At 35.5% G+C, this 24,281-nt stretch overlaps 1 protein-coding gene across 2 annotated transcripts in view; it reads right to left on the bottom strand.

Moving 5' to 3' along the window:
* The window catches only part of trh (PAS domain-containing protein trachealess), a 263,522-nt gene that overhangs the window by 223,540 nt on the left and 15,701 nt on the right, over positions 1-24,281 (bottom strand). For both annotated transcript variants that reach the window (XM_089090701.1, XM_089090700.1), the window contains exon 2: positions 22,260-22,467. In XM_089090701.1, coding sequence (XP_088946827.1) covers positions 22,260-22,366 — 107 coding nt within the window. In that variant the 5' untranslated portion in view covers positions 22,367-22,467. The remainder of the gene's footprint in view (positions 1-22,259; positions 22,468-24,281) is intronic.

The following is a 24,281-nucleotide window of genomic DNA, read 5'->3' on the forward strand; positions in this document are numbered from 1 at the left end:
ATTTCTGACAACACACACCTATGAAAGGCTAAGAAATCCAGCTCAGAAAAGTCAAAAATAGCAAACCACCCATCCCAAATCATAGGTTTCAGACAACACATACCTATGAAAGACTAAGAAATCCAACTCAGAAAAGTCAAAAATAGCAACCCATACACCCCAAATCATAGGTTTCAGACAACATACATCAACGAAAGACGGGGCCCGGGGAGGGCCTTTGAGGGTGAGGGGGGGCCTTTGGGGACCGGGGGGTTCTTTCGGGATGGGGGTTTGGGGATCGGAGCTCTTTGGGTCGGGGTAGGGCGATCGGAGCCCTTTGGGGTTGGGGTAGAGGACCTCACGACACTTTTCAAATAGAGCTTGCTTACTATAACGAACACACTCAAAACTTCTTCTAAAACCTTTTCTAAAATCATCTTTTAAAATGTCTCTAACTGTTTCGCCGAAATAATTCCCTAAAATGTTTAAAACCGTTTCACCCAAACCGTTCTGTGTGTTCGTTTTGTTTTTGGCATCCCTGCGCTGTCACATTTCAAATTTCTAGGAAACCCTTTCCTACGTTAATCTCTTCATCTCATAAATGTTTCTAGCTACACTATTAAGGTTTCGTTAGAATATCAATTTATCTCTCCGACTTAAAGCTCAGTGAAGCCGTATTTAAAAATAGAATTTCTATCTCTTTAGACTCCCGCATAATTCCAAGATAACAAGTGATGTCATTTCTAATTCCTGACACTAAAGATCAATGAAGCCCTATTTAAAAATAGAATATTAATTTTTGTCTCTGACCTAAAGAACGTTTATCCCTCAGACCTAAGATTAAAGAAGCCATAATGTTTGTTTCTTAATTCCCCCTTCGTGAACCAATAATCCCACCGCAGATTATGTAAATCAAGTTCTCAGGTTAGGTTCGCCTAAAGATCAAAGAAGCCATGTTTGTTTCTTAATTCCCCCTTCGTGAATCAATACATACCCCCGCCGATTATGTAAATTAATTTCTCAGGTTACGTTAGCCAAACAACAATGAAGCCATGTTTGTTTCTTAATTCCCCTTTCGTGAACCAATAATTCCCCCTCTGATTATGTAAATCAATTTCTCAGGTTAGGCTAGCCAAACAACATAAATTGCTGTTGACATCCATAAATGTGAGAAAGTTCCTGTTTTTTCATTCTCACTGACAAAAACCATAAAACAGACATGAATTGCTGTTGACATCCATTAAAATGAGAAAGTTCCTGTTTTTCCATTCTCACTGACAAAAACCATAAAACAGACATATATTGCTGTTGACATCCATAAATGTGAGAAAGTTCCTGTTTTTTCATTCTCACTGACAAAAACCATAAAACAGACATGAATTGCTGTTGACATCCATGAAAAACATCAAATAAATTGACCAACACACATAACCGTCCAAGAAAACATCCATCATAGTGAGAAAATTCCTGTTTTTTCATTCTCAGTGACTTAATTTCCCCTTCGTGAATCAATACATTCCCCTAGCGATTATGTAAATCAATTTCTCAGGTTAGGTTAGCCAAACAACAATGAAGCCATGTTTGTTTCTTAATTCCCCTTTCGTGAATCAATAATTCCCCCCGCCGATTATGTAAATCACCCTCATGTCATTACACGTCGCCAAACAACAACAGATCGATTGACCTTGACCCCCATTAGACTCGATCGATAACCCTTGAATAAATTATGCAAAAAAAAGTTGTAGGTGGCAGCAGGGGTGAGCAATGGGAGTCAATAAGGCCTTTCTACTTGCATGCTGAAGGGCCACGAAACGGAGATCAGCACCGCCGGTTTGGACCTTAAGGGTCTAGTGCCGCATCCTTTACCTTTTACCTTTACCTTTTTCTACTTGCATTAGGCTGAAACTTTCATGGCATGTTCAGGGGGATGAAAGGTGACGAGAAGATTGCAAGCCCCTCTCCCACTTACCGTATTTAAATGCTTCCTCCCCAACACTCATCAAAATTTTGAAAAGAAACAAACATTTGCTTAAAATAGTTAAAAGGTCTACCAACTGTCCCTCCGTGGATACCAAGCCCCTTTTGACTGTGACTGCAACTGCTTGCAACTGTTACTACATCTATTTGTGGCTACTTTCAGCGAATGCTGAGGGGGATGTTGAACAAAATGAAAATGCACTATGCGCATGGTAATTATCAAAAGGGCGCATAAGCAATATCTCAGGAACGGCTGAGGGCATTAAGTTAAAACTTTCAGGAAATGTTCATAAGAGCGCACCTGAACGTATATTGATCTCGGGAACGGTACGGGTATTAAGTTGAAACTTTCACGGAATCCTAAGGGGGCTGTTAAACAAAATTAAAAGACACAATATGTATCCTGAGTGTCAAAACAGCATGCCTGCAATGTCTCAGGAATAGTGAAGGGTATTAAGTTGAAACTTTGGGAGAATATTGAGGGCAATATTGAACTTAATCAATATACAATTATGTGCATCTTGGTTCTTAAAAAGCCGTGGGTCCAATACATCAGGATCGGCTAATGATATTCAGTAAAAACTTTCAGGGGATGTTGAACTAAATCAAAGATACTATTGTACATACATCTATACAAAATGGGGTTTGCAATGGGTGAAATTTCTCAGGAGTAGCTAAGAGTATTAAGTTGTATCTTTTAGAGAATGTTGAGGTGGGTATTCCACTAGATTAAAAGACAGTATCTGCACTCTGATTGTCATAAGAATTTGTCTGCAATCTCCCAGGATTGGCTAAAGGCATTTAGCTAAAGCTTTCAGGGATCGTTGAGGGAATATTGAAATGTATTAAAAACCGCAAATTGGAAATAATAAATTAGAATATAAAAACATTGTCAACCAAAAACGAACAGATATCAATTCAAAAAAAAATTCAGAAAACAAAGATTTTCAAAGAAAAGTAAAGAGTCATATTAAACTTAAAGCCAGCAAAAATAGAGTCCTATAAGTTTTCAAACTTGAAACGACAAGAAATTAGGATTGAAAAATAAATGAAACTCAAAACGAAGAGAATTTAGAATAACTGATCCTATCAAACATGCAGATAACAGACACTGATACAGATGAATAAAAAAATCTTAAAACAATTAAAAACTAATTTGAATATTCCAGTCAAACTTATAACGAACAAAATTACTTCAAGCAGGAGTTTAGTTATTGCCCCTTCCCTCTTTTTTAACCGTAAAAGTTCGAGTACGGTTAAAAAAGTTCTTTTTTGACCATAAAAGTTAAGCTGTAACATGCATATGCGTCATTTGTGCTTTACTAAAAACAAGTTTACCGTACACATTTTTTGTTTTATGTTTATAATTTTGAAAATGAAAAAATTAAAGTGAAAAAGGATCTTGAACTGCCGAGTTTCCAGGGATTAATATCATTATACATTAAATATTCAGTTTATTTTCATTTCTTCTTTCTAGTCCTCTTGATCATTATGGTGATTTATTTTTTGTTTGCCGTCGATGTCTTGAAAAACAAAGCACACTGTTCAAAATACAAATAGCTTTCAATAATTCGCAAATTAAAGGAGAGTGAAGGGGGCAGTAGCTAAACTCCTGCTTGAGGTAATTTTTGTTCATTTTAAGTTTGGCTGGAAAATTTATTTTAATCTTTACTCATTTTAGATGTATTTATTCATGTATATTTGTTGCCTTTATGTTCGATATTAACAGATATTTTAATTTTCATTCGTTTTGGGTTTTACTGATTTTTAATAGTAATTTCTGGTCGTTTTGAGTTTGAATTACTATAGGACTTTATTTTTGCTGATCTCAAGTTTATTATTACTCTTTAATTTTCTTTGAACAACTTCTTTTTCGGAATTATTTTTTTAATTAATTACACTTAAAGCTTATTTAACAAAATCGTTTTTTTTTTATTATAATACAGCAATAAAACCAATTGTTGGACCCCTCTCAGAGTAAATGGATTACACCCTCCCTCTGCCCCAAATCACATTCTCAAATTGTGATAAAACCCTAAAGTAGAAAATGTAATTAATATACTTAAATAAATAGTATGCTTAATATACTAATATAGTTAAACGTATATGCTTAAAAAAATAGAGCAAAATTTTATGTTCTTATCTTTTTCCCAGAGTCTCCCCTGTCGATGCCCAAGTGTTCCACTTTAAATAAGAATGATCCAGCAAGAACTCCACAATATCATACGGCAAATAGTTAAGATCTCTTTTGTTCATTTAGGATATCCCATGATTTGCATATGCATAAAATAGAACTAAATAGGTGAGGCTATTCCTCATATGCAAACTATATGCAGATGGTGGTAGGTGTTATGAAAAAACAATTCCTTATGCAGATGAGACAGGTCTTAGAAAAAAGGTCTCACGAAGCGAATACAGGGGACTAATTATTACTGGGTATGCAAATGCAATTTCGATTGTCACTGTTTCTTAGAACTCCATCCGTTGTTCACACGGTAGGCTGGATGAGAGAGATTAATTTTTTTAAACCATGTCTTTAGACGTGACCAGGGTATTAAAAGAACTTCAAGGGGTGTTTTTAATTGTGCCCTTCTGTTCCGTTAGAAATATAATATGCTTGATATGAAAATTAAATTGCTCATTCTAATAAATAATTCTGAGAATTAATTATAATCAGTTTTGATTCACCTAGCTGCAAACTTTTTCTGTATAAAGTAAGACTTAAACTGAAATATTAAACATGATATCAATAAAAAAAAAATGATGCATTAAATTAAGGAACTAATAAATGATGCTTTGGGAAAAGACAGTGAAGGAAACACGATAACCGCCATGCTAGTCAAAATGCAAAATTTCTAATCTCTACCTTCATTTGCTTTTGGTCAAAACCATCAAACCAACACTGTAACACTGGATCGAAGATGCTTCACGCCACTGGAAGATTAATAGACAATTGGGTTCCAAAAATTGTGGACTTCATTTTTTTTTTTTTTTTTTTTTTTAATAAACAAAATTTCTACAAAGAAGTATTTCCTTTTTTTCATCTTTTTTTACTGTTGCACTTAAAATGTAATTTCATAAAAACGCCAACAAGTAAGCGACACGATTTTCAGGAAAATTTCTAGAAATTACTACAGAAGAAAACCCACAAAGAATAGAAAATCCCCAAATATATATATGTATATATGTATATATATATATATATATATATATATATATATATATATATATATATATATATATATATATATATATATATATATATATATATATATATATATATATATATATATATATATATATATATATATATATATATATATATATATATATTTCCGTCCTTAAAATCTATTATATAGTCAAAACATAACTTCTATTAAAAGTGTAATCTAAATCATCATTAACTTCCAAGAAGGTAATTTTTCAACCTACTCTTGAACTGCCTACAGTATAGAATTACCTACTCCAGTAGGTAATTCTATACCTTTGGTTCCACAAAAAAAAGAAACAAAGATGCAAATGGGGAAAAGAGGATCAAAGCATTCTTGTTCTAAGAAAAAGTGAGGACAATTCTGATGAATTACCTATCCAGAGAAAATCAAAAGTGGCGTAACCAATGATTTATAGAATTTGGACCGTATCCTCAAGATGTTAAACAGGATATAGGATGTAAGCTTTTCTTAATGTAAAATTTCAATGAAAAGCCCTTTCCATGGACAGATTACCTATTCTCTCTGATGTAAGTTTGCCCCAACCCAAAGCAGAATCAAGGTCATTCTTTTGGCCATTAAGGGTCATGCCTCACTTTCAAACTATAAAAAAAGACTATAGCGACGTATTTGTGATCAGAGTCGCAAAAATGGGGATTAAATGTGTGCAATACTGTATTATATCACTTTAAACCGCTATTAAAACATTGAAATAGTTGGATGTACGAACAAGCCTTTTTAGATTTATGTATCCTAAATCAGATCAAATACTTCTAAATCAGAGCGTTACAAAGTCTGAACAGTTTCCTCATTTTGTTTTCCTTGTATGAAAATACATATTTTACGCTGAAATTCTTTAATCTTCTCCAGATTCAACTGAAAAATTTCAACTGCTTTTGTATTTCCTTTTTATTTTCTTAAAGCTAGAACAGAAAATACAGAGCGTTTTGAAAGTCTTTAAGCAAATTTAACAAGGAATTGAAGTAGCAATCCTTTTAGGCCTTTAATTAGCTTGAATTGTTGCACTGTGTCAAAGTCCTCATAACTAAAATACAATTAGAGAGAGCAGGTACGTACGCAGGAATCTGTTTTGTTGTTGTTGTTTGTTTTTTTTTTGGGGGGGGGTCCAAATCCTTCAAATACCTTATTCTATGAGAAGTATCAGACAATTGTGGGAAAAAATCATGTGATTTCGGGCAGCCCGTAGGCCCCCCCTGCGTACGTCCCTGAGAGAGAGAGAAAGAGAGAGAGAGAGAAAGAGAAAGAGTAACTTGTTGAGAAGAGTTTAGTTCAACTTTTTTTTATTACTTGTCAGTTGTCCCAACCACACTCAAGAAGTGAAGTTAGATTACTCATAATGAAATATACCAAAATATGAGGAAAATATAATACTTTAGAAACGAAATTATGAAAACAACAACAGAAAATTATGGAAAACAGGCTGCTCAGAACGCATTACATAAAATACCTAACCTAATCTAACCGACTCTATAGATTAAATATTCAATTAAAATATGCCTGTATAGTAGTTTATCTCACTGAAACTGAGCTAATTACCTCCGAAAGCAGACAGAGAAACAGGTTTTACTAAGATAAAGAACTTGCGTGTGGTCAGGATAACTGACAAGTACCCTTTTTTGTTTAATTTACGGAAACGTCTATTCTATCGGATAATTCGTCATTTATGCGAACATGACACTCACTGAGCCAAGATGCAGCGGCGAGTAACCTTATCTAGAAATCTGGCTTATGTAAAGAATCCTTTGGAAAAAAAAGCACACACACGCATTTTGAGCATTGCTGCAAAAATTTCAGTTAGGGGAGGAGACTTTCTTCAAACATATTTTTAGGCATTGTTAGGAGTGGCTCTTAAATGTATACTGTGAACAATGTTCTAGGCAATGATGTCCTAGAACTTGCGGCAAGAGTGAGAGTTTGAACTGTCTTCGCGTCCCCTTCTCTTAATGCTGCCAAAACAAAACCTTCTAGCACGGCCTATCCCAAGAAAGCTGAGGATTTGAGCACCACCTTAGAACATTACTTCTTGTGATAAAATTCAATAAAAATCAAAAGGATATTTCAGTCTCACAGCCCGATATGAAATCTTTCTTAAATCTTATTTTTAAACTTGGAAAAGAGCCGCTCTTGCAGTTTGTTTTTGGGCAAATCAACTTGAAAAAAATGTGTATTTTCCAAAATTCCTGGATAAGCCAGGGCCTGACAGCTCTCGGGGCCACCTCTGGGTAAATCGTGACACTGGGTTTTAATGTGCACAGCTTAATTTGAAATGTGCGATTTTTTTTTAATAACCTATCTACTCTCATTGTGTAAATAAGTAAAAGTGAGAGGGAACTAAGGCCACCCTAAATTGGCTTGGACTACTCCACAAAAGAAAAAAGAAAAATCAAACTACCTGAAAAGTTACTTAATTCGATCTTTCTTTTTTAGCAGAATGGCGTTCTTGCAGTTGCCAAGTGCCTCTAATGACAATTATGCTTCGTTTCAAACCTGAATTTATTATTTGTTTGCGGTTTTGCATCAGCATCATTGAATCAGGTCACAAATTACAAAAAAGAGATTATGCAAATTCAAGTAAAAATGGCATTTTAGGATTGAATTATTTTCAACCGTCCCTGTTTGTGGCGTAAATGCAGCGGCATTAGCTCATGAAAACGTAGTGGGGGGGGATTCAAAATGTATTTTTCAAAATCTAAGATGCTGGGGGGGGGGGCTTTTGTTGTTTTTTCCAATTGTCTCAACGAAAATACCAAAAAAGATGTTTCAAATCAAGGGGGAAAGTGCCCCCTTCCCCTCCCTGATTGACGTCCCTGAGTAAGCAAATGTATCCGTCAAAAGAGGGTTAATTTGCATAACACAAAAAAAAAGATTCATGTCAATTCTCGAAGGGCGTGGAAGGCCCTGATACGTTCTATCTCAGTCATAATTTTCAAGGTGTAAATTTAAAAATGTTTACATGCTCAAAGTTCAAGTCTAAACCTCCCCCGATCTGGCAAAAGTTTCTACAGGTGGCCATGCAGATATATGCTGTCAAACTAAAGCTGATAACTTTATTCTCTGGTTCAAAATTTTTTTCGCAACTTTTCTGTTAGAACATTGCTACTTTGGGCAGTCTAATAAACAGTTTGTCGGCATTTTTCGGGGAAATTTTAGATACTACAAAAATGTTTAGTCCCGTATCTCTTCTTTTACCAACTGACAGTCCTAAATTATCAACCCTATAAAAGATAAGTCAAGCTAAAAATATTCATCGTTTTCTAACTAAAATTTACACGTTTATTTGAAATCTTGCGACTATAAATGAAAGGATGACTAAACGTTTTAATTTGAAAAATTAACCTTTGCCATTAAAATCCCAATTTCGGTTGTGTCTGACATCTGATGAAATTGCTTAATATGAAATCCTTTCTGCTAATCATTGATTCGGCTTCTCTTAAATTTATGGCACCGATAGGCATAAAGAATCGCCCACATGAGTCTTTCAACAAAGCTCATTCAATGCAATACTGACTACACTTCCCTAAAAGTTATTTTCTTAATTTAAATTTGAAACGTTTTTTCCCTAAACTGGCTTAGGGTACATCAGTGGCATATTTCGTCAAAATACTGGCCGGGGGGGGGCAAAGTTGGGGCTAATTTTCCCAAACCAATTAAAATGACAATGAAAACTGAAAATGAGCCTTATAGTACCGTAAAGGTAAATATATTTATATATACTAATGAAAACTGACCCATTTCTGTGGATGCTTGAATTATACAGGCATATCTTAGTTTCGACAAGATTTTTGAAGAAACTGAATTTCAGTAGGGAGGGGGGGGGGGCAAAGCGAAGTCTGGGAGGGCATGTGCCCCCCCCCCGAGCAAATTATGCACCTGTGGTACATGCAAATAGTTTTCTAGGAAATCAGTTGTTAAGGGTCAGTGTTGAAAATTTTAGTGCCACACTGTGTGAAGCTTGGTGATGAAATAGCATTAAACGTTTCTGTTTACACACGAAGGGATATAAGCCTCTTCACTACGTATACCGTAACCAAGCGGCTTACAGATAGCTAGTGGTTGTCCTCCGGATGGAGAAAAACCGCGCACCTTCATTCAAATAGGTTTAAAAAACAACCCGGAAACAAGAAAGAAAAAGATAGGATGCTCCAGACTGGATGAGGATTTAAATATAACCTAAATATAATATATGACCAAAGCGGACACCTCGGACAAGGTGGGATGGAGCCAAACTTTTCGACACAGCGTCAAGATCAGGCGATTGCACGCAGCACCGATTTGCAGGAGTAGTAGATGTTTAAATAACATAGCTACCAACCTGAATTTCAAGATGCAACACAAATTAACATTAATCACTCAGGAAAGTTCTGTGTAGCAGCCAGAGCCGTCGTGCATGGGGGGAGGGGGGACGCCCCACCCAATTTTTTGGTCAGTCGGTAAAAAAAATAAGTCGGTAAAATCGTTAAGCGAAGTGCCATAATTTTTCCGACGCCACTAAAGGTCTTTGTTCGGTTAAACAAAGACCACAAAAATACTGACATGTCATCTACAAAAAGTTCGAACTTGGTCGGTAAACACAGCAGTTGGACCTACTCTTATCGTGAGTTTACAGATGGTGCCACAATTTTCCATTTGGTTAAATAAAGACCATTAAAATAGTGACATGATGTGTACCAAAATCTGAAGCTCGGTCGGTAAATGCAGCGATTTTACCGACTTGTGCAATGATTTTACGTATTGCATTCGAAACGGTCATTTTGTTAATTATTGACAAAAACAGTCGGTAAAAATGACCAGCCAGTCGGTAAAATCCCTTGCTCCTCCCCCCCAAAATTTTGGCTAGTAACGACCCTGGCAGCAGCTTCCTATATTGACCTTAGATAAAAAATCATATTTTAGCAATTACAATTCCCATATTCCATAATTATCTTTGTTTGGTTGTTCAAATTCAAATTATACTGGTATTTTTCACGTAAAAGCTTTAAGAATCGGTTTTGTAACAACTATGGGCTCTAGAAAAGCTGCTTATTGTATTTCCAAATTCAGCATAACAAGTTAGCTGTAGAAAACGCTCCTAGACAACCAATTGTTTTGGTAACAACACTATATTTTAAGCATAAAGAACAAATATTCAAACAATTAAACGAAAGTATGGGTGACAGATTTTTTTTTTGCATTTTCCAATCACCAGCAAAATGAAATTTCTTGAACATTAGGCCCTACACGTGTGGCTCAATAGAGGCAATTCTTTTCAGTGGTCCTCAAATTATGGGTGGCTAAAAATGAAGCCATATAAGCAGTCCGTAAACCACAAATTTGAGATTCCTTCTCAATTGTGTAATACCCCATTTAAATAGATGTTTAGATTTATTTGATGTTTGATCCAACGATGATAAGTGGTATTAGCTGTGTTGCGCACAAGCACTACTTCTTTCGCAGTTGTTTTCTCTCGTTATCAGGGGTATGTAGGTTCCAAGCGGTTGGAGAAGCTATCCAAAACTATCCTAGCTAGCAAAGTAAAGCTTTTCAGAACAACTTTAGGTCATTTTCCTGCAAAACATTAAATTACCTCTCTGAGAATTGGAGAACGAGACAGTGAAAGTTGAAAGAAAAAAATTGAATTTTTTATACAAATAACTACAGAAGCCCCTATATTTCGGCTTCACAATATCAAAATATGCCTTTATCAAAATGACAAAAAAATCGGTCATGCAAATTAACGCATTGACAAAAAGATGAGAAAACACAAACACTGTATAAGAAAAACGAAAAAAAACTCACAGTTGATTAGCTATAATTACTGTTTTAAATCAACTCCATTATGATAATTCAAGCCCAAACACAAGGCAGAGTGACTGTTATATACTGTTACGCATGTTCAAGTTTTTCCTTGCAATATGAGATTCTAACAAAATGAAATAGTATTTTATTTAAAATCTTAAGAATAACCTAGGTAAAATTAATAAAAATTTAATACATGTCAAATATCTTTTAGTTCTCTTCCGTTTGGAAAATTGAATATCAGATAAGCACATTAAAGGGGTTCGTGCTATGTGCGAGAACAATGTTTCTGTGGTTAAAGTAGAAAGTTAGGTTAGTAGCTAGTTTGGTGTTGAATTTGAGTTAAGTATGGTTGTGTCCTATCCCCATTTAGGTGGATTATTTTGATGGACTTTGTCCTAAGGAACAGGACAAAGGCTATGGGAGAGCATAGAATCAAATGGGAAAGTAAAATCTTGTGGATATAGAATATTCTGTATAGTGTCCTAGACAAAACTGTTAGGTATAATTTTATTTTTTTGTATCCATCTCAAATTTAATATTAGAATATATCATGAGAAATACTATTATTTTGACTAGCATATTGGTATTTTTTAGAATTCTCACTAAATTGTTTTATCACATGTATTTTTAACTATGTTTAAGCAGGAATTTCATTATTGTTAGGATGGTCTTTTTTTGAGGTTTTTGAATTTTTTGAGAAATGAATTTTTGGAGGTTTTGAGGGTTCAGAATACAAGAATAGGTTTAAAAATTAATGTTAAGAAGACTAAGTAAGTCTCTTAGGTTAGGAGCTAATGCAGGTGAAGAGGTGATGTTTGGGTAACGAGAAGATAGATCAATTGGATAGCTCTACTTGCCTGAGTAGTATTATTGGTAATGATGGTGTATGCACTAAAGAGATAAAAAGAGAATAGGGATTTTTTCAGAGTTGAAAGAAGCTTAGAAAAATAGGAAGATGAGTCTGTGAACCGAAACTAGAATATTGGAAGGTGACAGTGGAAGGTGACAGTCATCAAGTATGGCTCTGAGACTGTGCTTCGGAAAGGAGAGGAAGATTTGTTAAACGTTTACCAGAGGAATTGTCTACGAATAGTTTTAACTAACCGCTCGACTGACCGTACGTCAAAAAATAAGCTGTGCGAATAAGGTGCTTATATCCCACTTCCTAGGGCTATAATGAAAGAAAGGCTGAAATGGCTAGGACGCATTTCATGGAATGAGGGCGACATTGTCTGAGGCCCTTTTTAGCCATTTGTCTGAGGCCAAATGAAAAGCTGGTGGTACTTGAATGGGATAGGAAAAGATCACACGAAGAATTTGAAGGAACCTGAAACTTTTTGGGAGAGGGTAAAGGGTGAAGCTTTTAAAAAGTCGGGGCACAGGAGGAGCGTGGTGGCTGTGTTGACCTTAGGTGACCTGTTGCATCAGTGAGTTGTTAGTGGTAGCAGTAGTAGTAGTAATGTAGCTAAATTGGCAAAAGAGCAAATCGTTCAATTTTTCAAATATAAGACAAAAAAACACCCATGATCTCTATCTAATTTTAATGAATTTGATCTAGGTAATTTTGATCTTGGCTATAGCTATAGGTTTTTAAATAAAAAGATTGTTTCATACTGTAAGAATCTCATATCAGAAAAAAAAATCCGACATTCACAATACTATAAAGCAGTCTATAACAACAATTGCTCACTTCAAAAGGGCACTAGAACTTTCGTCTGTAAGAACCCTCTCCAAATATTCTAGGACCATCGGTTTGATACGATCACTCCTGGGAAAAAAAACGAATAAACACGGATCCGTGAACTTATCTTAACTGTAAGTAAGGAGCGACCCGGCTCAATGGTAACCGAAACTCTAGAAAACGGTATTTTGATACAAATAGATACACCAAAAGAATCAAATTTTAATGCTGATTTCAAATATATAAGTTTCATCAAGTTTAGTTTTACCCATCAAAAGTAACGCGCCTGGGAAAATTTGGCTGATTTTCGAAAAAAGGGGGAAAGACCCCTTAAAAAGTATAGAACCTTAATGAAAATCACACCATCGTATTCTGCGTATCAGAGAACCATACTGTAGAGGTTTCCAGCTCCTATCTACAAAAATGTGGAATTTGCATTTTTTGCCAGAAGAAAGGTCACGGGTGCGTGTTTATTTGTTTTTTTTTTTGTGTGTTTTTTTTCCCAGGGATGTTCTTATCGACCCAGTGGTCCTAAAATATCGTGGGAGGGCTCATTGGGATGGAAATTCAAAGTTCTAGTGCCCTTTTTAAGTGACCAAAAAAATGGAGGGCAGCTAGGCCCCCTCCCACGCTCATTTTTTCCCAAAGTCATCCGATCAAAGTTTTGAGATAGCCTTTTTGTTCAGCATGGTCGAAAATATTATACGTATGTCTTTTAGGATGACTTAATCCCCCGAAGTTCCCGGAGGGGGGGGCTGAAAGTTATGAACTTTACCCAATGTTAACATATAGTATTGGTTATTGGGAAGTATACAGACGTTTACAGGGGAGATTTTTCCTGGTAGTGGGGGGGGGGTGGGTGGGTCGGGGGTTATGTGGGAGGATCTTTCCATGAAGGAAGTTTTCATGGGGAAAGGGACATTGCTATGAAGGGGACGCCGGACTTCCCAGCATTATTTAAAAAAAGATCAGAAATTAAATATAAGAAAACAAGTTTTTCAACTGCAGCAGCAGCAACATCAAAACTTTAAACGAACAGAAAATATTACATATATGATTGGGTTCACCCCCTAGTCAATACCTCGCTCTTGAAGCCAAAGATTTTTTAGTACTTTCATAAGAGCTATTTATTCTAATTAACGGCCTTTATGATTAAGCGGTCATTTTTAAAGAATTGGAACAAAATTCGACCTTTTGCTTAAAGAGCAAGGTATTGACTAAGGGGCGAACCCCCTAATATACGTATTAAAAATATATGAATATAGAAGTTCGATACATAAGTTAATTCGTAAGTTACGTATATTTATTACTAATAAAAACGTTCGTAAATAAAATTAAACAAGTTTCGAGAAAGCCATTTAACCAAATAAAAGTAAATTAATATGTAAATTTTGTTTTAATTATTCTTGTACGTTGAGCCAAGATCAAAACCTGTATTTTTTCAAAAACGTTCAAAAATTAAATAAAAAAAACAAGTTTTTTCAACCGAAAGTAAGGAGCGACATTAAAACTTAAAACGAACAGAAATTATTCTGTATATGAAAGAGGCTGTCCCCTCCTCAACGCCTCGCTTTTTACGCTAAAGTTTGACTTTCTCACAACTCTATGTTTTTAAACAATAAAAAACTTTAGCGTAAAGAGCGAGGCGTTAAGGAGGGGACAGCCCCTTTCATATACGGAATAATTTCTGTTCGTTTTAAGATCTAATGTCGCTCCTTACTTTCAGTTGAAAAAAACTCGTTTTGTTTATTTAATATATCTAGAATCAGCATAATAAACCAGTTTTTAAGATATGTCTATTGATATATCAAAATTCCGATTTTTTAGAGTTTCAGCTACTATATATATATATATATATATATATATATATATATATATATATATATATATATATATATATATATATATATATATATATATATATATATATATATATATATATATATATTAGTAAATAGTGGCTAAGATATAACCTCGGACATTTTCAGTTTTCTATTTGCTAAAAAAGAAATAATGCTGAAAAAAGAAATGTTCTGCAAATACTAATTATTTCAATTTTTGCAACAGAACGGAAATTAGAAGGATCATTATATCAAACATACAACAGAATATAAGTTCAATAATATCAGAGGTTGTTTGAATATTCATCTATCTAGATTCTTTTTTCAATAGTGTTTTATGGCCGGAGGAAAGTCACCCACTGTCCGAAACAAAGTAGTAAATGCTTCGCCTGGGATAATAAAAGAAAGATCAAGACTATAATCATCAGTAATAATTTATAATTTGAAATAGTAGCTGGAAAACCATAAAGCCTGTTAATCGGCAATTATTCAGATCTCTCTCATTTCTGGAAAGGTAATGAAAACAAGGGACAATTTGTCGGTAATTTTAGATGTTTTTAGTAAAGGAAATAAAAATCCAGACAATAGAATCCTAAAAACATTGTAAACCTTTTATTATATAATCTTATCCCCGTTTTTTGGTCATATGAGGGCTTATGACGACACTCGACCCTTTTTTTTTTATCAAGGCTCTGCCAATAGAACTGCTTACTCCCAAGTGGAACTGCTATCAACAACAAAAAAAGAAAAGTTAATATGCTTGGAAAAATGCTTGTAAGGTTAAAATAAATACTAAATCGTACATGTAGTTGCATCAACCGAGAACTTCAAGTAGGAGAAAGGGACATTTTATACTTTAATAACCCCTTCCCCATCCCAGAAAAAAAAAATAAATTACAGACTAAAACTCATTTAAAAGTCTGAAATATTGAAAAAAAAAATGGCATAAGCGTGACCGTAGAAAGCTTTCAGCAAAATTACAAATTCGTTCCTTGGACAATCTGTTTCCAAACCTAAGAATCCTTAGTGTCAAGAATAATTTAGAATAAGACTAAAAAAGCAGATATTATATTTTCTGTATTATTAAAGATTGTTCCTAGTGGCTATATGACTATACTTTTACCAATTACATTTCAATTTGGTCTACTGGGTTCCTTCTGCGTACGCAACTCCAAGATACGTGCCTAAGAGCATTTTAGTTTGAAGAGGCCTTTCTGGCGATTTCGACCAACACAGTTTTTTGGAAATACCTTTATAAAAGCTATCATTTTTCGTTTTCTTTTTTTTACACATGTTGTAAATGTGCCAACATAAAATATTTACATTATGAGGCATGTTAGAAGACGTTAGAAGGAGAAATAGAAATAGAGAAAAAAAGAGACAGGAGGACATCCACAATTTCGCTGGTGCTCCCTTTCTTGGCGTTCTTTTTTTACTGTCTGGTGTTTTGCTTGCTATTTTATTTTAATTACGTCTGCCCTGCCAAATTGAATTGGTGATCATCCATAAGGTTTTGTAGAATTTTCAGATGATTACTTACGCTGTCACCAATATCGGTCTTCCAGAACTGACTACCGGGGAACACTAATAACCTACTGCCCAGATTTCTCCTTTTTTTTGCATTCCGTTGCAACCTACAAAATGGAAGTTCTTCGTTGGTTCTTCCCTTCTTTGTGATCGTTCTCACATTTCTATTCACTTTTGTGCTCTCCCTTTTATCATGATTGGACTTCAATTAGCAATCCTTCAGCATTTTCTTTGGACTTTTGTGCTTTCAGTGAGGCCTGCAAAGTAAGTGTTCCTTGGTGGTTCTTACTTTTCTATCCGCTGTTTTGATTGCCGCATTGACTCAAACGGATAGCAGTGGATTCAAATTGAATTCGCTGGGACAGCAGACCAAGTATGTTGGGTTAGACTAGGAGAGACAAACATTTTTCCCATCGATGGATTTTTCATAGAAATGGTGCGAAAGCCTAAAACAGCGATAATAATTTTTGCCTCCTAATCCCTGTACTCCTAATCACTGTGCCTCCTAATCCCTGTACGTTTTAAGGTTCGACCTTGTATCTCAGCCTCTTTAACTATTTAGAAAACGTAGTCTAATAGTTTTTATTGCCGAAAATTTCAGGTAGGATATGACGCACCCTCTCTTTCGATATACAGGCAATCTCAAGCACATCTGTTAGCTTGAATTAAACGGAGAAGAACCGTGCGAAATGCATTAAATCATGGAGAATTACAGGGAAAATAAGATATGTACTGACCATATTTTGATCAATCATTCATACGATTTTGTAGGCTTTTTTAGATGATTTGTTCAGTTGTTGCCGATTTTTGTCTTCCAGAATCAGTGGTATAATCTGCACTTTTTTCAATAGGTAGATGTTTGGTCAAGAAATTATTTTTAATAACTGATCTTAAGAATAGTCGTTCCATTTTCGGAAACAGCCGCACTATTCAACTTTGAAAATTTGTTGCGCTCAAATTATGACAAGGAAATATCTCTACAAGCTTCTGAATCTACCCCTTTCCCCTTCTAGAGCATTGACCCTCGACAGAATCTGAAACTATTGATACTAGGTCTATGCAACTTTCAGGAATTGACCCATAGCCCAAACTAGGCCTGGGAAGTAAAATTCCTACACACACTTTTTCCTACTTTTAGATCATGAAAAATGAAAATGGGTTTAACTTTAAAAAATGGTAAAGTTTGCCTTAGAATCTTGCTTAATTTCTGGGAAATAGCTTTCAAATTTCTACACTCCAAAAGAAGTATACTTTAAGTTTAACTTAAGAAAACGGAAAGAAAATATATGGGTATAACCAGGGCCGTATCGAGATTTTTTTTTTCAATGGGGGGGGGGCGGTACAAGAATATTTTTATCGGGGGGGGGGGTTACACAGAAAACTCAAAAACGCATAATAAATTTGTTTATACCCACTTTTGCGAAATTTTTTACGAGGCAGACAAACATTTTCTTCGGGGGGGGGGTAAACCCCCTAACCCCCTCTGGATACGGCCTTGGGTATAACCCTGTCTTCTATTAATCTTTCAAGCTTTACAAGTTGAGAGGAGTGGTGGATAATAGCTTGAAAACATTTAATTGGGGTTATAGGTCCATTCCTCAAAAGTTACATTCGCCCTGTTCAACAGCTTTCCAAGTTGACAAAAATTGGTCTCTCCCCAATATTTCTGCTGCCCCTGAATTTTTTCTAAATAAAAATAGAGTTCCCCAAAATAGCCCTGAAAATTAATGTCTGAAAGCGCACGAACTTGACATGGAATACCAATTATAGTTTCTGTTTACGTTATTTTTCTGGGAGATTTCAGAGAACCCATTTTCTGTCGTGTAAATTCAAGGTAGCCCAGAAAAAATTCAGGAAAAATTAAAGCGCTGGTCTTCCCCACCAAAAGTGATGGTAAATGACCAAGGGAATGCGAAAGGAGATATAGGGTATTTTCTCAGGTTTCGTTGGTCAAAAGAACATATATAGCACTATTTCAACTATCGGACCCAAACCATCAAAAACCTACGCAGGGCGTTCCTCATTTGGAGGGTGAATTTTCACGTTGAATTTTTTTTTTTTTAATTTTCATCATTCAATTCCTTCTTTCCAGAATCATAGTCATCATGAATGATGACCAAATCCCATTAAGGGAAGTCATTGGTAATAATCCATGTAGTCGCCATCCTTCAAAAGGTATAGGCTGTAATCCAGAACGGAAATATATAAACAAGCAGGGGGTTATTTCTCCCTCAACAATGAACACCCTGATATTGTCTCATTACCAGCGAAAGTAATTGCTTGTATTTTGAATAGTAATTGAGGAAGAAAATATCTCATAAGAGCAGTTCATTATGTTCTTGAGGCCTTGTCTCAGTAAGCATTATTTGGAGAGGGCTACGAGGCTTTCAGGTTTTTATTATTTGGACAATCTACATATTAGAGATGAAGGATAGTGAAAGGTTTCTATCCATAGATATAGGGCAAACAGGGTCCTAAAAGGCCAACTAAATCAATAATATCCTTCTAGTGGATAGGCCTTAAGACCCCCCCCCCCCCCTAGCCAAGCAAAGATTTAATGCTTTCATAAGGGAAACATTTTTTTAGATGGTATGATAGAAAAAAAAATTCTGTAGTATTGCTCCCTGCAAATAAGAATTTGACTCAAGAACCTCGTGGCCATGGAGCCTTAGGGGAGAGATTATCTTGTAGTTTATTTTGTTGTAAATTTATTGACGAATAAAAGAACTCGGAAGTTTAGCTTTTAAGTAGGCCACCTGAATTGACCCTTAATCTCTATCAAATTAGCATCTTGTATACCAGAGAGATACGATTTAAGCCATTCAATATTATTTTAAGCAAAGAAAAGGTAAACACGATTTCTGCGTTTGCTATTGTGGAAGAGATAGAGGGTTATAGCAAGAAATTCAAAAACGGGAATTTTTCGGTACGCGATCCAAAAGTATAATCTACACTTTAAACTCCTGTCGGAGTACATCGTGTTGGGATGAGAAAAACTTTAAAACAGTTCATGGGGCACCTGGCTAAATGATGTTTGGTTTAAATTTGAAACCATCGGGTCATAAGGTGAAGAGGAGTTGAAATAAAACCGATAAGTTGTAACATAATATACTAGGGACATCTACTCTGTTTTTTCTTATTCAATAAAAGACAGTTATATTCAATTGGGGCTATTGTTAAAACATGTAAACTGTAGTAATCAGAGTACGTGGTAGCTCTTGCGGAAGACTTTGCATGTAATGAAATCTGTGTATGTATTTAGAAGGGCCATTTAATTTATTTATAAACAGCCATTTCATTTAAATATAAACACCAACATAGACAAACACGCATTTGCATAAAAACCTACAAATATTTAAAGTTTCTTAGTAATTATCATGACCTGAACTATATTGAGTCCAGAGATGTGATAAATACAAATTGCACCACAGAATTTACATACTACTAATACTGCCATTACTAACAACTCACCACACAACCAAGCCGCCTGAGGCCAAAAGAGCTACGCACGCTCCTTTCCCATCCCAATCTATTTAAGGCCTCCTTCTTTATACCCTCCCAAGAAGGTCCCATTTCCCTTAAATCTTTCCTTGCGACATCCTCCCGCCCCATTCGGGGACGACCTGCTTTTCATTTGGCCATAGACGGTTGGCCAAAAATGACAACCTTTAGTCATCCTTCATTCGCAAAACGTGCCCTAGCCATCTCAACCTTTCTCTCATTATAGCCCTAGAAAGCGGCATTGAACCACATTTTCTAAGAGATTACTGTTTGAGGAGATGTGGGCAGTTATTCGGATGCCCAGGACAATCCATAGATTTTTCTATTTTTCTGGAAAACATCTAGCAAATCCTCCTCCGTTTTTCGGAGCACCCACGTTTCAGAACCATGCTTGACCACTGTAGCTTCCAATATTCTAATCTTGGTTTACAAAGTTATCTTGCCATTCTTCGAGAATTTTTCAACTGTGAAAAAAAACCTGGGTCTGGATTATTCTACTTTTAACATCTTCACTGCACCTACCGTCTTTCCTAATAATACTATTTAGGTAAGTGAAGCTATCCACTTGATCGATCTTCTCGTTATCTAACATCACCTCTTCACCTTTACTAGCTCCTAGTCTAAGCGAATTAGTCTTCGAAGCGAATTAACATTAATTTTTAACCCTATTCATGGACCCTGAGCCTCAAAACCTCTAAGAATGCATTCGTTTTGCTAACACTTTCATGTAAGATGCTTGAATCATCAGCCTAATCTAAGTCTAGGAGAGTTTTACTTCTCCATTTGACTCCGTGTTCTCCCATTGCCTCTTCTGTGCTCCTTAGGATAAAGTCCATCAAAATTATCCATAAAAACGGGGACACAACGCAACCCTGCTTAACTCCTGATGTAATGCGTAACCAGCTATAAACCTCATTTCCTGCCTTAATCGCAGCAATGTTGTTCTCGCATTTCAATGTATTTATCTAGTATACCATACAATGATAGTACCTTCGCTAAAGCTCTTCAATCAGCTGAATCAAATGTTTGCTCCTACTCTATAAAACTGATGACTAAAGGGGTTTGATGACTCAAGCACTTCTCAATTATTAATCGAAGAGTGAAAATTCGGTCGACGCATCCTCTACCCCTACCCTAGAATTTGCATAGCGGGAACTTATTACATTTCGTAGTTCATCAAGATGTATAGGTTCATAATTAGCAGACTGATATTTCATTTTTTAAGTTCAAAACATTGAAGTACCAAAAGACTAGAAATCCGATAGTAACCTCAAGAGTAGAAACAGTGCCCCAATGTTAAAAGGCCAGTGTTATTTCTTACTGTCAGTTACTCTTCTATGCCAAAGGATTAATTATAAGACTAATTTATTACAAGACCTATGATAACTTACTCGTAGAAGATGAGACACTGAAGCATACAAAGTAAGATGCTGCCGTTCAGCATCTTTTCTCTGAACAGGTATATTTCCATACCATACCACTCTAGCAGTCTACCTAATCTGCTATAGTAGCTCAACTAAAATGTGAACTGGATAGATCAATCCTGAGTTTCTCATTGGCACTTTAAAGATGTCAAAAAGAGGGCTTGTTCCATTATCACACTGAGCTATCAATAAAGAGGAGTGCAAATTAGACCGTCAAGAAGGGCAAATTGAGGAAGTTCTTGAACCAACAATTGTGAAAACTAAAAACAATAACAAACACGTTTTGATTTTAACGGACAAATCATTTTGTGAAGTAAAGTTAGCGATTTGCTAAGGCTTGCTAATATATTCGAGTCAGGTGAGAACATAGGGGGGGGGGGATATTCGGGCGTATATGCCTCTCCCTTTCCCTGATATTTCGAGGCTTTAATAATTTGTCCAGCAATTCCTTATATATTCTAGACAGTACGCTTATTTTCGGTACTTTTTCCAAGTTCTGCCCCGTCCTCAGAAACGTTGGGTTGGTGAAATCAAATCCTACTTGTTTCTCGAGCTTAAATACAGATAATATGTCTAGTTACATTTCAGAATAGACTTAAGGCTCATTCACACTGAGATGTTTTATTACCGAGATTTAGCTAGCACTAGTTTGAACCAAACAGGATTTTTCATGGATATATCATCGAGTCAGAAAATTCCATGTATAATCTAGTTGGTCCAAAGTAGTTACAGTTAAATCTTGGAATAAATCTCATTGTGAATGAACCTTTAGCCAAACCAGATTATGAAAATGAGAACTTGTGATACTCGATGAAAAAATATCTTTGTCATACTTGGATGACAAATTTGATGACATCTATTTTGAAAAAAGTTGAAAATTGAATTTAAATCATTTGGTTTCTGAACGGCTCAACTATGCAAAAATAGCCAATGAATGAATTTATTCAGGACCCACAACCACAAAATCTGTGAGAAATAAAAAAAAAAATTATTTCTTAGAATTTGAAAAATCAATACAGAATACATATGTGGGTAAAAACTTCCTACTGATTGAAAGTGCACGTCAAATTTATATGGGATATATTTTAGTCAGGGACGTACGCAGGGGGGGCCTCCGGGCCCGGGCCCCCCGAAATCTCACGATTTTTTTCATTTTCCCATAATTTTCTGATTTTTCTCAGAGAATAATGGGTTTGAAGGATTTGGCCCCCCCGAAGCAAATTGGGCCCCCCCCCACAAAACAAATTCCTGCGTACGTGCCTGATTTTAGTAGAACTAAAATTCTTCTAAGAATATGGAAACCAATTGAAAATGAAAATACCTGTGCGGGTAAAAATATCCGGCTGACTGAAAATGCAAGTCAAAATTCTGGTGGGACATCATATTCTGATGAAAGTACGGCTCATCTTGAGAAAAATTAGGATGCATTCTTCCACAAGATTCAGCAATAAAGTAGTCTAAATCAATTAGACAAGTCCCATCCTCACTAAAAACCTAACACTTCTCTTCACAAAACTTTTTAATAGTATCTGAAAAAAGAAGAAAAATAATTAAAAAGTACATACTGAAAAACACAAAACAATGACGGAATAACGTGATTTAACCTTTTTTATTCCATCGATGAGTCCTAAATTTACTTTTTCGTAAAAATTTCCTTTTTTGGAATTATTGCTCAAAATACAAATTAAAACCAGGTTACAGAAGTTATGGAAGGGCCATCTCTGGTCCTCAGAAAATACATAGTGATAGTTTTTGCATGATTCCGATACAAACAAAATGCATCATGCATACTTTGTGGCTCAAAAGTTGGCAGTAAAAGGAGGGGACTGGGTTTGTAGGAAAGGCCAAAGGCGGTGGAGTAAATTCACAAGAAATTCGGGGGGGAGGAAATTTGTTTTTGATTTCCTAGGGGAAGGGGTGAATTTATCGTAAATTCAAAGTTTTTCAATGAAAATACTACAAAATGCTATTTTTTCGAATCCACAGAAGGGCAACCCTACATCCCTCCCTCAATTGCCGTCACAACCCACAGTCACACATAGGTCCCCGATCATACAGATTCAAAATCCTTGTATGATTGTTGGAGGGGTTATGGAAGGGATTCGGTCCTTCAATCATGCATGTTGAAAATCGATAGATTATCTAAGTTCAAAGAAGGAGCACCATGTCTGCCTTTCTGCGAAGAGTTAGTGAGGGCGGATGTTGGAGGGGTCATGAAAATACATCATCATCGGAAATCAATGATCATGCAAGATTTCAGTTGAACTGGGCCACAGATAATGGGTAAAATATTGATTAGAAAATATGTCGTGACAGAAGATGTCAAATTAAGATGTTTAAAAATAGAAGTTTATTCTTGTCAAAACACACTTATTTTCCAATTTCTCAAATAACCACTACTTTTTAATATTAAAACTATTGTAAAAATATAAGAGTTATATTTGATATGTATTAAAAATAATATCTGCAAAAAAAATGCCCCCGCATGACAAAAAAAAACCCATCGAGTTTTGTCATAAGAAACTTTTCGCTGGAGAATGAAGTTAAGCCTTCTAATAATTTCTGAACAATTCGCTATCTCACAATTTTTTTTTTCATCTTGGGTCTATTTGGACCACAATTGTAGATGTACGATACGAAGTATGGTGGAAAACAGAATTTGGTCTTTAATTACCCAAAAAGGACATACACCTACAGAGAGATCATACAAAAAGAACGGTTGCTAAGGACCATTTATGTAGCAATACTAACGATTCTACAGCATCCTATGGGTGCTGGTGATATATTACGGAATGGTTGATTGAGTGTTTTCTGAGGGAGGGGAGAGCTACCTACGCTAATACCATAGAAAATCAACTTTCTGGCCCAAAACGTCCACGAGAGGTCATTCAGGTAAATATGCTGGAGTAAAATTTACCCTAAGAAGCGAAAGAGTTGACTTTTATCCTAGGGTTTAAAAATTGGATCTTAAACCAAAATAGTAATTAGGTAACACGTTTGAAGCTTTTAATCGCAGTCCCTTGAGAATTAAAGGGCTCATTTATTCGTATTTGTTTTAAACAACACAATTTACAGTTCAAGTGTTTTGAAAGGTGATCGATAAATAAATGATTTGCAATTAACGAGCTCTTTGTTGCTCTCTAAATGCTTTCAGGAAAGCACTAGTGATGCTTTAGAATAAGCAGGGGGGGGGGGGTAAAGGGTAGGAGTCTCCTTCACATTTATGATAATGTAAATTAGTTTTAAGTTTTAAAATTCGTCTTTACTTTCAATTTGAGACAAATATATTCTTTTTAATTCCTTGTAGTTTTGTACAGGAAAAATATTGGTGATATCTCTTATC

This window comes from Artemia sp. Qi Xiang Cuo, chromosome 6 (genome assembly GCF_049724085.1).
Source record: "Artemia sp. Qi Xiang Cuo chromosome 6, ASM4972408v1, whole genome shotgun sequence".
In the NCBI taxonomy this organism is placed as follows: Eukaryota; Metazoa; Arthropoda; class Branchiopoda; order Anostraca; family Artemiidae; genus Artemia; species Artemia sp. Qi Xiang Cuo.